At 38.2% G+C, this 14,734-nt stretch overlaps 1 protein-coding gene across 2 annotated transcripts in view; it reads left to right on the top strand.

Moving 5' to 3' along the window:
- ANO3 (anoctamin 3) overlaps positions 1-14,734 on the top strand; it is a 488,615-nt gene that overhangs the window by 391,644 nt on the left and 82,237 nt on the right. The window contains exons 7-8 of one of the 2 annotated variants that reach the window (XM_014602446.3): positions 2,581-2,625; positions 13,165-13,296. In XM_014602446.3, the coding sequence (XP_014457932.1) occupies positions 2,581-2,625; positions 13,165-13,296 (177 nt within the window). The remainder of the gene's footprint in view (positions 1-2,580; positions 2,626-13,164; positions 13,297-14,734) is intronic. The other variant, XM_019477060.2, reaches the window with a different exon arrangement.

Here is a 14,734-nt window from a genome sequence, read left to right as displayed (position 1 = left end):
GTGAAGAAGCTTGAGAGAATCCAAAGGAGGACTACATGTATTATTATAGGCCTGGAGAGAAGGTTTTATGAGACTAGGCTGAAAGACATGGGACTGACTGTTCAGCGTGGAGAAAAGAAGACTTAGAGGGGACTTGATGGCAGCCTATAAGTATATAAGGGGTGCACATCAGGGCCTGGGGAAGCATCTGTTCACCAAGGTATCCCAGGCAAAGACAAGAAACAATGGCCGCAAACTGCTTGAAGATCATTTCAGATCGGTGAGAAGGAGAAACTTCTTTACAATTTGAGTGCCTAGGGTCTGGAATAGACTCCTCCCAGAGGTGGTACAATCACCTACTTTGGAGATCTTTAAAAAACATTTTGACGCACACCTTGCTGGGGTCATCTGACCCCAGCAGCCTTTCCTGCCCAAGTGCAGGGGGGCTGGACCCAATGATCTCATGAGGTCCCTTCCATACCCTAACATCTATGAATCTATTATATATGATATTGACATTTCATATATACATATTATATATTTGAGTGTGATCCTTTGTGGATTATAATGTAGCAGGGAACAGACTTCTGTGGACTACTGCCCTACTGCTATAGAGTGGAGTGGATAGATGTTACTGGAAAATGGGCAGAGTTCATTGTTATGCTACCTGTGAGGGGGAAATCTAGTACAGCCAGGGTGTCAAACTCATCGGTAGGGACCTACTTATACAACATACAGAGCCTATTGTCACTGAAGTCAGTGTGAAACTACATCCACAAAGGATATATATATATATATATATAATATAGATATTATATTGAATTGGTGTAATATTATATCTAATATAAAATGCAAATTATCTGAAGGTAAAAAGAAAACAACCAAAAAACCTGTGTGCAATTATTGCCACTTTCAACATACTTTTCAATATAACTTGTGATTTATATAAGGGTTTGATCATGATTTGATACATTCATGGGGATTTTTGTTTTAATGGTCTATTTTGAGAGTTCTGTTAGAAAGAAATGATTGGCCTGATGGAAAGGCATAGAAAAGAAGCAGAAGGTTTGCAATATAATCTTGACACTGAAGCAACAAAGTTCCTCTTTACATATGCATAAAGTATCTTATGGAAAATATAAAATACTGTTCCATGGAAAAAATGAATGTATCTGTAACTCAGCTGGACTCAATTTGAGGATAGCAGTTAAGGGGAATTAAAAGTAATGGAGAACCCATGATTAAAAAATAAAAGGTATGACAACTGCCAAAAAGTATTCTTAATTTTTATGGATTTCACAGTTTCCTTTGCAGCTTTGCTTAGGAGCATCACAAATCAGGCTGCAAAGTACCTAAGCATTTCCAACAGAAACATAGTTCCTTATGATTGGGACAAAAATGTAAGATTAAGCATTTTCTAGGCTACATTTCCTTTCCAGACCTCACATACTCTCTTGTGCACCCTTAATATTTACCAGATGAATAGCTGTGGACCCTATTAATCATGTATATTGTTTTCCCTCTCCCATCCCCAATATTCTTGGTCTGTTGTAGGTCATGTAGTTATCATCTGAAAATGGTTTCATTTTTTATTATTCAGAACTGAAATATTTGTTTTTATGTAGGTGGAATGGAGAAAAAAATTACTTCTTGAATATAATTTGAAAACCATTTGTTCTAAGTTCTAAAATGACAGTATCCTAAACAAAGTATTTGTCTTTCATAGTGTAAAAGCTCTAGGTAAATTGTGCTCCTTGGGGGATCTGTTACAAACCAAGTAAAACTGTAACCCTGCAAACTGATCTATACTGTGCTAAACTCATTGACTGCAGTCCAGCTCTAAGCTAGAAGGAAAGTCCAGTCATATAAATTAGTTTTCAGGATCATGAGCTTAAAACACCTGTAAACCTGAAAGTTTGTTATAGAGAGGCAGACAGGAAATATTTATCCAGGAGAGGGAAAATATCCTGCACCAAATCTATGTGTATAGTATTTCAAGTATAACAATTCTCTGAATATTTCATGGAAAATTGCAGACCTACCTCCCTCAGAATTTAATGTGCCTAAGAAAAAGCAGAGAGAAAAATAAACAAATATAGAAACTGTTTGTTTGAGTTACTACTTGCTAATTCTTAGAGCCTTGTGCTTCCTATTTGCCAATGGATATTCATAGGAGACCTGTACACAGATTGAAATCTCTACGTGCATGGTATTAAGGCATAATTGAAACAATTTGTAATCTTATTTTAAATGAGTCCTGCAGAATGAAAAATGAGGGCCTTGTGAGGCTGTTAATATTTAAATAAACTTGCATTATCTTTAATAGAATTCTGTACTTGAAACATTGTAGTTCAATTTGCATAGATATGTTATATCAAAATTGAATTTAAGTCTCATGAATCATTTAAAATACTAGAATACATCAAGTGAAAATATTAATGAATTTGCTGTATGCAAATTTCCTATAAAATATTTTCCCTCTTTTTTTTTGTACCTGTAAAATTCATGATGTTAAATGTTCAGTGTTCTTGTATAATGCGTATGTCCTTCTCAACTGTCTCTTACTTGATTGTTCTCAGATCTCTTCTGCTATTCTTTCAGGAAAAAATGTTATTACACTGACTGGAGGAGCAAAACGATGGGCAGGTTGGTGGGTGATGCATAGCTTCTAACTTTGCCAAATAGTCATCCTGCTAAAAAAATCCATATTAGCAGTTGTAAATTTATTCAAAGAAATGTAGACAGTGGCTACTAAAAGATAATACCCTAAAATATTTAACTTTAACATGATGTAGCACAGTAGAGCTTTGCTAATTCTCACCTTGGAAATGCAAAATTTCTCATCCCCCCCCAAAAAATGTCTTTTTTATCTTGCAAAAGAGAATATTAGGGGCATATTGTAGGGAGGCCTTTCATTAGCAAGACACTTCTTGCTTTACAAAATAGTAGTTACAAGCATGTATTGCAATAATTTAATCTAAATGCTTATGTTCAACGTAGTAACTTGAGCATGCAAATATATGCAACAAGGCTGTTTCAGGTGTATAAGTGGTTGTGGGATCTGGTGTTAATAAAAACATACATTTTTTTTTCCAAATAATAGTTTTTTGTTTATATTTACATACAAAAAATAAAATGTCATCTTTGATTCTTTGGAACTAGCAAGGTTCAACTGTATTTCTGGCCTAGGCACCCTTCAATCATTCTGACATTTAATTTTCAATGCAAAGCAATTGCTTGCGGCAAGAACCAGGGAAGCTGTGTTCTAATTGGCATGAATTGAACATTTCAAATGGAAGATGAAAAGCTTCTATGACAGCTTGCTACCATTAGGTCCATAACCTGGTTGCTGATCAAAATACTTACAGAGCAAATATCTAAATTTGGTTTAAGCTCACTTGTTACTACTTTAGGGTCTCAAAAAGTGCAAAATCTGCCAGAATGTTCATAACTTCCTATAAAGGTAATGCAGTAATTGATTTTTTTTTTAATTGGTAGCTTGAAAACGTAGTGAAAACATATTTTTTTTAATGCAAAACTAACAAAGTTTGATTTTGAACTTCCAGAAATTAAGTAATATTGGCTTGAAATAAATAACAATATAAATTTACAACTGCTTTTCTCTTCTCCCCAGTCATGCACATGCTTGCTTCATGTTGTTATACATTATGAAGAATGTAAGTGATTAATGCTTTCTAATACTAAGGCAACATTTATAGGGCTTTGCTGTAAAAACAAACTTTGTTTTCATTCTGAATTCCTCTGGGGGCTCTTGAGAATAACAATATTGTGCATATTAAATGAATTGACAGTTCTATTTAGTAACACAGATATCTAGGTTATGCAATGAAATCAGTCTGCTAATTAAGAGTCAAGCATAAAGCAACTTTAATGTTAAAAACTTAGACTTTCACATCAGAGAAAAGTTTTTACAAAAACCTTCCTTGCTGAAAAACTATGGAGAGGGAGAAATATTCTGGAAAGGATACCTGAAAAATCTAGAAAATTAAAAAAAAAAAATGAATTAAAGGATTTCAGGGTCATCTTCCATTACAAAATATAACAGCAGAATTGCCATCTCTGATGGAGTTGTTTTTACCAGCCTTGGATCACAGGAAGATTAAAGAACTGCTGATGGCTTTGTTTAGCACGTGAGTTGCAATAGCTGGATAACTGGATAAGTACCAAGACCTAAAGGCAGACAAGGTTCTTTGGGTAAATTTGATATCTTTTATTAGACCTTGTCTGCCTATGTCCTTAGAGCAACCTATACACCTGAAGACCTAAAGAAGCATGTTTGGCCATAATTATGGTGCTTTGTACATTCAAGGTATATTCATAGGAACATTCCACTGTGTCCAAGAAAAGTAGCATGCAGTTTTTCATTTGCAACATTGGAAGAGGTATAACGTAAGTGCTTATATACATTTTTGGAAAAGTGCAGTACTATTAATCATTATACTGTTTCCAGTTGTATGATAAAGTTATCATTTGGAGATTTGTGTTTTAATTTGGTTTATGTATTTATATCTAATTGAAGAATGAACTATTTTTATCATGAGGGGTTTTTCACAATCCTTTATGTGAATTTACTCACAGATGGATGCCCCAAATTTTTTGAGAACTTATTTGGGCCCTCTTTGAGCCTATTGTTGACAAATGCAACATAGAGCCAATTTTGAGCAAAGTAATTTCTGTTGCTGCCTTTTTTTAAAGCTGAAGGATTCATACTGCAGATCCTTACACTTATTCTGCCAATTTTCCTTTTTTTAAGATAATCACTTTTAAAGTTACCATGCCTCCTTAAAGCTAGCTACCAAACTCAAGCTAGGAAAAGACACTGTTTTACACAGATGGACTGCAAAACATCTTGAAGTACTTAAATTGTTGTACAAAATATTAATGCAAAAATGCAGAAAAGTCACTAAGCTAAATAAAATCACTCATATATAAATACTCCCATATAAATAATTACATAGGTATTATCTATTACCAGGTAGCCAGAGAACATTTCAGTACATAAATATTTAACTAGAGAAATCAGCCAACTAATCTGATATTTAAAAAACTTCTTAACATGAAATCCTAACAGTCACGGGGCACTAAGATGTGTCTGCTCCTTTAAGGGTAGAAGAAGCCTAGCCCAGGGGCCCTGCAGGCTAGGCAGAGCTCCACAGCTGCAGGGTGCCTGAGCAACAGACTAAATGAGATAATTAGCTGGCACCTGCAGGTAGTCAGCTGACAGGAAGGAGGCAGGGCCCTGGGCGCACATAAGCCCCAGGGCTAGGGCTAGGGCTGGGAGGGAGTTGACTGTCTCTGGCAACTGCTACAGTAAAGAGCTCCTGTACAAGAGTGTGACCTTGTGACATTTTGCTGCCTGTTTTGCTACCTCTGACGGCAGTTAGATTCCAGGAGTTCACAAGGGGCTAGGAGGCATGCTATCCTAGGAGTAGCACTTTGCCCTCTAAAAGGGGCAGAGTGCTGCCTTTATTCTTAGTGTTATGTTATAGCCCGAGGGCTTATGTTTGTGTTGTTGTATCAGAGGTTTGGGATGAAACTGTAAGGGGAGGTGCAGAGACCTTATTAGTGCCCAGAGAGAGCATAACTAGACAAGGGCCAGAGGGCCCGGCACCAGAGGGGACACAGCTACTCAAGGAACCAGAGGGCCCAGTTACTCAAGAGGCTGGAGAATCTCCCAGAGAGGCTAAAAGATTGGGTGCCAGAGGGGTGCAGCTACTCAAAAAGCTGGAGGTGCCAGAGGGCCCGGCGCCAGAGGGTGGTACTAATTAATTTTAGCTGCTTTGGATATTGGTACACAGATTCTCCTGCATTTCTGTTAAATTATAAAAACCCTAACAGCCTTGTCTGGATTCAGACTCTTAATTTAGATATGGAAGGCCCTCTATCCCATCACAATCCCATCTTTTGGAGATGCCTAGGCCCAGAGTCTATGTCACCTCAAAGATGTATAAGTGGCACTTATGTGACGTTTAGGCCTCGAATTTGTCAAGCATGATTCTCCTCCATTCTACACAGCAATCACAAAAATACTAAAGATGGTTACATACCTTACATGTTTCTAGTTTGGCCTGAAAAGATTCTTAGTTAATTAGACTTAGGCTACTGTCCAATGGGAATATAAATGAGCTATGCACCCTCCAGAGTGGAACAGTCATCAGTCTGAGGACTGATGCATTTTTTGGACTAAGCAGTGGCTACATCTTAGATGTCTAGCAAGCAGAATAGTATCTAGGCCTAGTCTTTCAGAATAACTGACCTTTAAAGCTAATACAGGCAAACTTTAAAAAGTGAAATATTGTCCCTAAAATTAAACACCTCCATGTATATGGGGGCACCTAAATACATGTCCTTTTTGGTTTAGTTTGTTGTTTTGTTGTTTTTTCCCCATATGATGAATGCCCAAAACTCCCATGAAAGGCATTTGTGACTTGGGCTGGATGTTATGCAGGTGTAATGGATGGTATGACTAAATAGAATTTTGCCCCCTACTAACAGCAAGACATTTGCCTGTGAATGTTAAAAAGAGAAGTGATATGGACCAAGAAGACATGTTTGGCTGATATTATGGCCAGAAATCTTTTAATATGCCCCTTGACTGTTACAACTCATTCCACTACAGAACAAAATTTTAATTTTGCTTGGGGAACTGAAAAGTCTAGTAATTCTAAACCAAATCTTTCATCACTGGGAGTCCTGACTGAGATAATATTGAGAGAAAAATGCAGATATATCTAATATCATAATTGGCATTAATATCAAAACATATGTGGGGGATTTGCAGAGCCTGAGTTTCTCCCCACTGTACTTGCACTTGTTCCAAGGAACAGAGGTGGGAGTATCCCAGCCTGAGCCCCACCACCCCAGAGCTCATGCTGGGAGATAAGGGTCTCCCAGCACCAGCCCTGAAGTTATGAAGGGGACAGGGTAGCCTCTTCCCCACCCAGCTCCGCAATCACAGAGCTGGGGCTGGGAACAGGCTGGGAGCTGTGATTTTAAAAACATCATATTGAAGTAAAACATGGGTAGTTAAACTCTGCTTTCCTGGCAAATATCTAATTCTGTTTTATCACATAAAATCTCAACTTCAAAAATTACTCATTTAGAGATAGTTCCTGTAACTTTTACTTACATTGATTGGCAGATTGGTCAGTCAGCCTGTTGAAAATGGCAGTTCACAAGAAATTCTCAGTCTCAAGTGCAGGACTTTGCACGTGTCTTCGTTGAACCTCATGAGATTTCTTTTGGTCCAATACTCCAATTTGTCTAGATCACTCTGAATCCTAGCCCTATCCTCCAGCATAACTACTACTCTCCCCAGGTTCATGTCATCTGCAAACTTGCTAAGGGTGCACTCCATCCAAACTTCCAGGTCATTGATGAAGATATTAAACAAAACTGGCCCCAGGACCAACTCTTGGGTCACTCCACTTTATATCGGCTGCCAACTAGACATTGAGCCATTGATTATTACCATTTGAACTAACGACCCAGCCAGTTTTGTGTCCACCTTACAGTCCATTTATCCAACCTATACTTCCTTATCTTGCTTTCAAAAATGTTCTGGAATCCCGTATCAAAAGCCTTGCTTAAAGTCAAAGTATATCACATCCATTACTCTCCCTGCATCCACAGAGCTAGTCAGCTCATCACAGAAAGCAATCAGGTTGGTTAGGCATGACTTGCACTTGGTGAATCCATGCCAAATGTTCCAATCATCATCTTTTCCTTCAAGTACTTAGAAATGGATTCCTTGAGGACCTGCTCTATAATTTTTCTGGGGACCTGAGGTGAGGCTGATCGACTTGTAGTTTCCTAGGTCCTCCTTCTTCCCTTTCTTAAAGATGGGCACTATATTTGCCCTTTTCCAATCATCCAGAACCTCTCCCAATCACCATGACTTAAGATAATGGCCCGTGGCTCTGCAGTTACAAAAACCACCTCCCCCAGCACCATTGGGTGCATCGCATCCAACCCAATGGGCTTGTACACGTCTAGCTTTTCTAAATAGTCCCTAACCTGTTCTTTCCCCACTGTTGGCTGCTCACCTCTTCCCCAAACTGTGTTGCCAAATGCAATAGTCTGGGAGCTGACCTTGCCTATGAAGACAAAGGTAAAAGAGGCAGACTTTTTTATATCATCTATCACTGCCCCATTCAGTAAGAGATCCATGCTTTCTCTGATCTTCCTCTTGTTGCTGACATACTTGTAGAAACTCTCCTTGTTACTCTTCATGTCCCCTGCTACCTGCAAATACAATTGCACTTTGGCCTTCTTGATTTCATCCTTGCGTGCCTGAGCTAGACGTTTATACTCCTCCCTAGTCTTTTGTCCATGTTTTCACTTTTTGTATGCTCCCTTTTTGTGTTTTAGCTCACTGAAGAGTTCCTTGCCAAGACAAGCTGGTCATCTGCCAAATTTGCTAGTCTTCCTCTGCATCAGGATGGCTTGTTCCTGCATCCTCAGTAAGGTTTCTTTAAAATACAACCAGCTCTCCTGGACTCCTTTCCCTCTCAGACTAGCCACCTAGAAGATCTGTCCATCAGTTCTCAGAGCAAATATAAGTCTGTTTTTCTGAAGTCCAGGGTACTTACTCTGATACTCTTTTTTTCCTTTCCTCAGGATTCTGAACTCATTCATCTCATGGTTGCTGCAGCCCAAGTTGCCATCCATTTCTATGTTTGCCACCAATTTGTGCCATCCATTTCTATGTTTCCCACCTGTTTGTGAGTAACAGATAGATCAAGAAGAAAATGGCCCCTAGTTGGCTTCTCCAACACTTCCACCAGGAAGTTGTCTCCAGCACTCTCCAACATTCCTTGATTGCCTGTGCACTGCTGTATTGCCCTCCCAACAGATGTCATGGGAGATTGAAGTCTCCCATGAGAACTAGGGCCTGTGATTGGGAAGCTTCCACTGGCTGTTTAAAGAAAGCCTCATCCTCCTGGTGTGGTGGTCTGTAACACATACCCACCATGACATCACCCTTGTTCATCCCCCTCTGACCCTAACCCAGAGATTTTCAAGAGGCCTATCTTCAGTTTCATACTGAGCAATCATACAGCTATTTTACATAGAAAGCAACTCCTTCTCCTTTTCTCTTCCCTGTTTTTCTGAACAGTTTATACCCATCCATTCTAATACTCCAGTCATGCGAGCTATCCCACCAAGTCTCTGTTATTCCAATGACATAGCTGTGTGACTGTGTAAGGACTTGCAATTCTTCCTGTTTGTTGCCCAGACTCCATGCTTTCATGTACAGACACCTGAGGTAATAAGCTGATTGCCCTTTCTCAAGAATGAGAAGGTCTCCCCTGTTGCCCCCTCATGCTTGTGTTTCCTTCAGGTCACCTGTTTCTCCACTTACCTCAGGGCTTTGGTCTCCAACAAACCTAGCTTAAACCTCCTCTCTAGGTTAGTGAGCTTGTCTGCAAAGATTCTCTTCCCTCTTTTTGTCAAATGGACCCCATTTCTTCTTCTTGGAACAATATCCCATGGCTGAAGAAGCCAAGCCCTGCTGGCAACACCATCTGTACAGCCATGCATTGATCTGCAAGATGCATTTGCTCCTGCCCGGACCCTTCACTTGGACACTGGCAGCAAACTGACCTGCAAACTGCCCAGCAAACTGCTTTGTTTGCTGTCCCTGTTTATTTGCTCTCTGGTCCTCAGAGAGTCTTATTTTATACCCTGCTGAGCTGGAATGGCTCCACCCCCTTGCTAGGGTTTTCATCAGGCATAAACAGCAATCGCTCAGGTAGCAGCACTCCCAGCTGCTCAAAGCACATTAACAAACTCACAGTCCACCAAACAAACAGCAAGTCAAACACACAGGCAGCCCTGGCTCACTTCCATTCCTGGAGCAGGATCTGGTGCCTGGCTTCTTTTCCTCTTCCCATTCCTCTTTCTCCTTTTGTTCCCAGCAAACTTCTTGTAAACTGCCCTGTTTGCTAACCCTATTCATTCATCCTGAACACTGACGATCCATAAAAGAGTAATTTGTCTGAAACTGAATAACATCTTGAATGAAAATGCCAGAAATCTTCCATTTCTTCTTTGGCTGAGCATCAGGCTGAGCCACAAAGAGATGTAGGTTGTTCAGGTTTTTTTTCACATTGGAGAATATGGTTTTGAGTTGACGCATTTTGCTCTCTCTGAAGTCACCAAGTTTTGGGGTGATCAGCCAGAAGTGATTCAAGAAAAAAAAAAAGATTATATTTTTGTTTGAATGACATTTTCACTGTAGAAAAAAAAAAGAAAATATAATATGGCTTTTATTTCCATTTTATTCAAAGTCTGTGCTTGACTTCACATGTTGGTTCAAAGGAGCAGCTATGAGTGTAAAATAAAAAGACAGTTTTCTGTATTGTCTCAAGATTAAACAAAACCCTCAATCTTCCAGTTGTTCAGTCTTGTAGAAAAAATAATTAAAAACGGAGAAGGGGAAGGAACCTTAAAACATTTAACCCTCCTTTCCTGCCCTCTTCCTTCTATGGTGCTCCTACACTTTTTCTACGATTCATAGATAATTTTCATGCTTTGAACAAACAAACAAACAAAAATCTATGTCTATAAGAAAAGAAAAATGAAGGCTACACACTTAGACAAGTTTATTAAAAAAATAATCCCATTGGAACTACAACAGAAGGAACTCTTAGACTAAGGTACTGACTGTATAAGAATGGCAAATTGGACCATATGTTTGGCTGAAAGAGGTAAGAAACATACCTGCCTGAGAACTGTATTGTGTTTCTGCTTTATGAACATAATTTGATTTCTTGGCCCAGAAGGCTTAATACCTGATAGTGTCACATCCCTGAAGTACACTACCAATTAGATACCAGTTTTGCACAGCTGCCTAATTAGCATAAGCTAACAAATGTCATGGAGCTTTTGTAAGATTTTTAGAATTTTCATTTCATATATGTTAAAGTACTATAGAGACCTAACATAATCCTTAATGACAAAAGTCAAAGGTCTAACTTGCTGGGGTGCTGGATCAGGTTCTGAAGTCTGTTGTTTTGAGTCTCCTCTTTCAGAACTGTAAATCATGGGTGACTCTTAATGTTAATGGTGATGCTGTAAGTGAGAGGTAGGTCAGGCCTTCTGTTCTCAAAACTAGTCTTGGAATGCTATATTTAATGTACAGCTTGGATGACTTCCTGCAGAAATATATTAGAAGCACACTAAATCTTTTCTAGGTGACAAACTAATCTGAAAAATAAAATGTTGTGAGCTCATCCTGCAGAGATTTATACATGTAAATATTTATGATATATGTACATGGCTCAGTGACTTGGATACCATGAACAGCTTAACCACCGTAGCACAGTGCTCCACCTAAGCTATTTAGCTTTTCTGAAAAGCTCCACCTACACTTCTTTTGATGAGTTAATATGTAATTGGATTGAAGGGCTCATGCTTCAGTTTCATCTAGAAGAGCTTTCTCTTTCTCTTTCTCTTTCTCTTTCTCTTCAGACTAGAAGTCCCTTAAAATGGTATGTTATGGAAAGGCCTGAATGTTCTCCTTGTGTAGCCTCGTACAAATTTAAAATAAGCTTTTTCATCAGTCACCATAATATTCCAATTTTATTTCATCTTAACTTCATGGGACTATTTTCATAGCAGATGCAAAATTTTTCTGTATAACTTTAACTGCTAACTGCAAATTACTTAATTTGCATGTAACTCTAAATTGTAGGATTCTAAATAGCAAATGGGCACACTTCTATATAAAAGTAGTGCTTATTTACTTACTTTAATTTGTTTATTTGCTGGATAATTAGAGATCAGGTGTTTCTATGGATGCTCTTGCTTTACGAGCACCATCTACTAAGGTAAAATTTGTGTCCTCATCTATACTTCTGTAATCAAAAAGTGGGTTCATTCCAAGTAGTTGGACTGCTAACTACTATACCCAATCATCAGCTCAACTATGAGTATAAATAAGGAAGTTAAGGTTTAAGAGTGAAGATTTGTGCCTTTGAATCTTTTTGTAGGGATAAAGTCCAAAGATAATTTGTACATCTCTACAGGAAATTCAGGTCTCAACACACCTGGAAAATATTCCATTGTAGATTTGATCAAGCTTCCACTTCTTTGTGGGACATTTGCATGTAGTTAGGGTGTCTCTGAGTGAGCCATGCCTCCAAAGGCATAATACAGCTTGGTGTTTTCTCATAACTCTGTCTATACCCATTGTTTCTTGAAAATCCAAATTTTCCATTTATCTTACTGGGAAGAAAATTTGGGTATGTAAGGAATGTAGGATCAGGCAAATCAAAAAAGAATTGCTGGCACTGGCCAGCAAAATAAGTAGATTAGATTACCTACTTGACCTTTCCAATTTGTTTACAAATCAATTCTGGCAACCTTTTTAGGCAAATTTCCAATGTCAGGCATAAAAAGTCTTGAGTAGGGGCATCAGGACTAAGTCATGATTTTGTGATAACCTTAATTTCTAGACAAATCACAAATAAAGCTATCTCATTTTTGTCTCATCATTGACTGTATAACAATGTTATATCTTTTGCCCTAAAGTATCTTTCTTTTTTTATTTGATTTATGATGATCCTTGGTCTGAGACTAAATATAGAATTATACACTTTGATAGAGTTCTACAAATGAAGGTTTAATTAATGATAATGATCGTAACTTATAGAAATGCAGTGAATAATGATATGTTTAATTCTCAATTTAAAGGAAGTAATTTTGTTTCTTGGGTATCTAAAGGGATTGTATTTACATGACTGATTAAGGGCTAGATCAGTATTTAAGTAGTTCATGAGTAAGAGGTAAAATACTGAGCCAAAAAAAGCCTTTAGTGGATGAAACTGTGACTCAGCCACACAACTTCTCTAGTACTAAATTACTACTGTCTTTTGAAGTGTATTTTCAGTGAGCCAAATCTTGTAATCATTGTTTAGGCAAAAAAAATCCTATTATTGGCAGTGGGAATCCTGCCTGGGTAAAATGTAGAAGATAGGCCACAAATAACAAAAGTACTAGCTTATTTTGGTAATTTAGAGTCAAATGAAAAAATACATAATTACTTTCTTTCCACCTTCAGTTTTGGTGTCATCTAACTGAATATGTATAACATACAATGGTAATTAAAGCCACATGCAATTGAGAACATAATGAAAACCTAACATGTCATTGTCCCAGTTTGCAGAGGAACATGAGGGAACTGAAAAGCTGGTTGCCCAGAAATCCAATGAAGCTGGACAAGGAGGCACTTCCTGACCTGGAAGAGACAGATTGTTACACAGCACCATTTAGCCGTGCACGTATACACCAGTAAGTGCTGTGTCCCAGAGATCCACATGGATAGTTTTTACATTTCTTCTTAGTGTGTAACAGAAAGACAGTCATTAACAGATGGTCACTGACAAATGCCTAGTATCAGGTCTGGTATTTCCTGCTGATTTTCTTGCTGGGCCAAATTCTGGTTTTGAATATTACCAGTAGCTTCTGTAAACAGCTATTCAGTTGGTTATGGGGAAATACGGGCTCTAACAGGGATTTACTTCCTTCTACATTACCAATGCAAATCCACCCAGGTTTCTTTTTATGTAATATTGATTATAACAGCTAAACTAAATTTGGAAGCATTTCCTCATCTCAAACAAAAGGAGATCCCTTCGAGCAAGCTTAAATCAGGCAGTGGATTTTTAATCAGTTTTGTATGTAACTTGCGTCTACCTCCATTATATAAATAATCCTTTGTCCTCAATATGCTACCAAAAAACTAAACATGCATCTGGTCTAAACAATATGTTGTCTCTATTTTTGCTCTACCACAAAATAGTTCAACATGGCATAACTTTAAAATGAGTTTATAAACCACTTTGACAATTTTTTCATTTCTTTTTATTTGGTAAATTAGAATTAAACCTTAAGTTCTCTTGTCTAGGAACAAGAAGTTCAGTCATGTCAGTTATATAGCATAGGAACAAAGTCATATGGAATGTTCTATAATTGGAATTTATAACCCCTGCTTTGTACTAGCCCATGTGGTATTAGACTAGTTTAAGGGCCAAAGTATTCCTACGTGGTTTTTTTTATTTTTGGTGACTTTTTTTATTTTTTAGACATGGCTCAAGTAGAGGGGTTTTAGAGAAGTACTTCATGTGCCTCAGCATTAAGGAAGAAAAGATGGTTATTCATGATCATTTTGCTTCCGAAAACCTGCAGCCGTCTAGAGATTTGCCCAATCCCTGCAAAAGTTAAAGAAGCCCAAAGACGGCTCTAATTTGTGCCTGGCTATCCACAACTGAATGCAGGATTGGTGAGTGGGTGGAGTAGAGCTAATATTCCAGTTCTACGTTGCAGAAAGATGTTTTATGGTGAAGGGCTCTTTAGTAGTTTTAGGAGGCAGGATTGTGCTGAGTATTCTTACCTTCCAGTTATGTTGGCTGGATTTGATACTGCTAAATACTTCTGATTATTTGGTCCATGGTATTTACAAGTTGGACATCAAGAACTAACACAGGGAAAGGCATTTTGTGCCTGCTAGCTTCTCCATGATCTCTGCCATCTCTGTGGTTAGTCCAGTAAAATATGTCACCAAAAGAGAGAGAGAGAAAAACTGCTTCCTGAATATTCCCTGGATCCTTATGGTGACAATATTCCAATGTTACCACCCCGGAAAGGACACATTCCAAATTATAAAAGATGTAGGTCTTGACCATTGGGTTCATTGTCCCGTCAGAAAATTTGAGTTGTTGATCCATAC

The sequence above is a fragment of the Alligator mississippiensis genome, chromosome 2 (assembly GCF_030867095.1).
Source record: "Alligator mississippiensis isolate rAllMis1 chromosome 2, rAllMis1, whole genome shotgun sequence".
In the NCBI taxonomy this organism is placed as follows: domain Eukaryota; kingdom Metazoa; phylum Chordata; order Crocodylia; family Alligatoridae; genus Alligator; species Alligator mississippiensis.
This window is presented reverse-complemented; position numbering and strand designations above follow the sequence as displayed.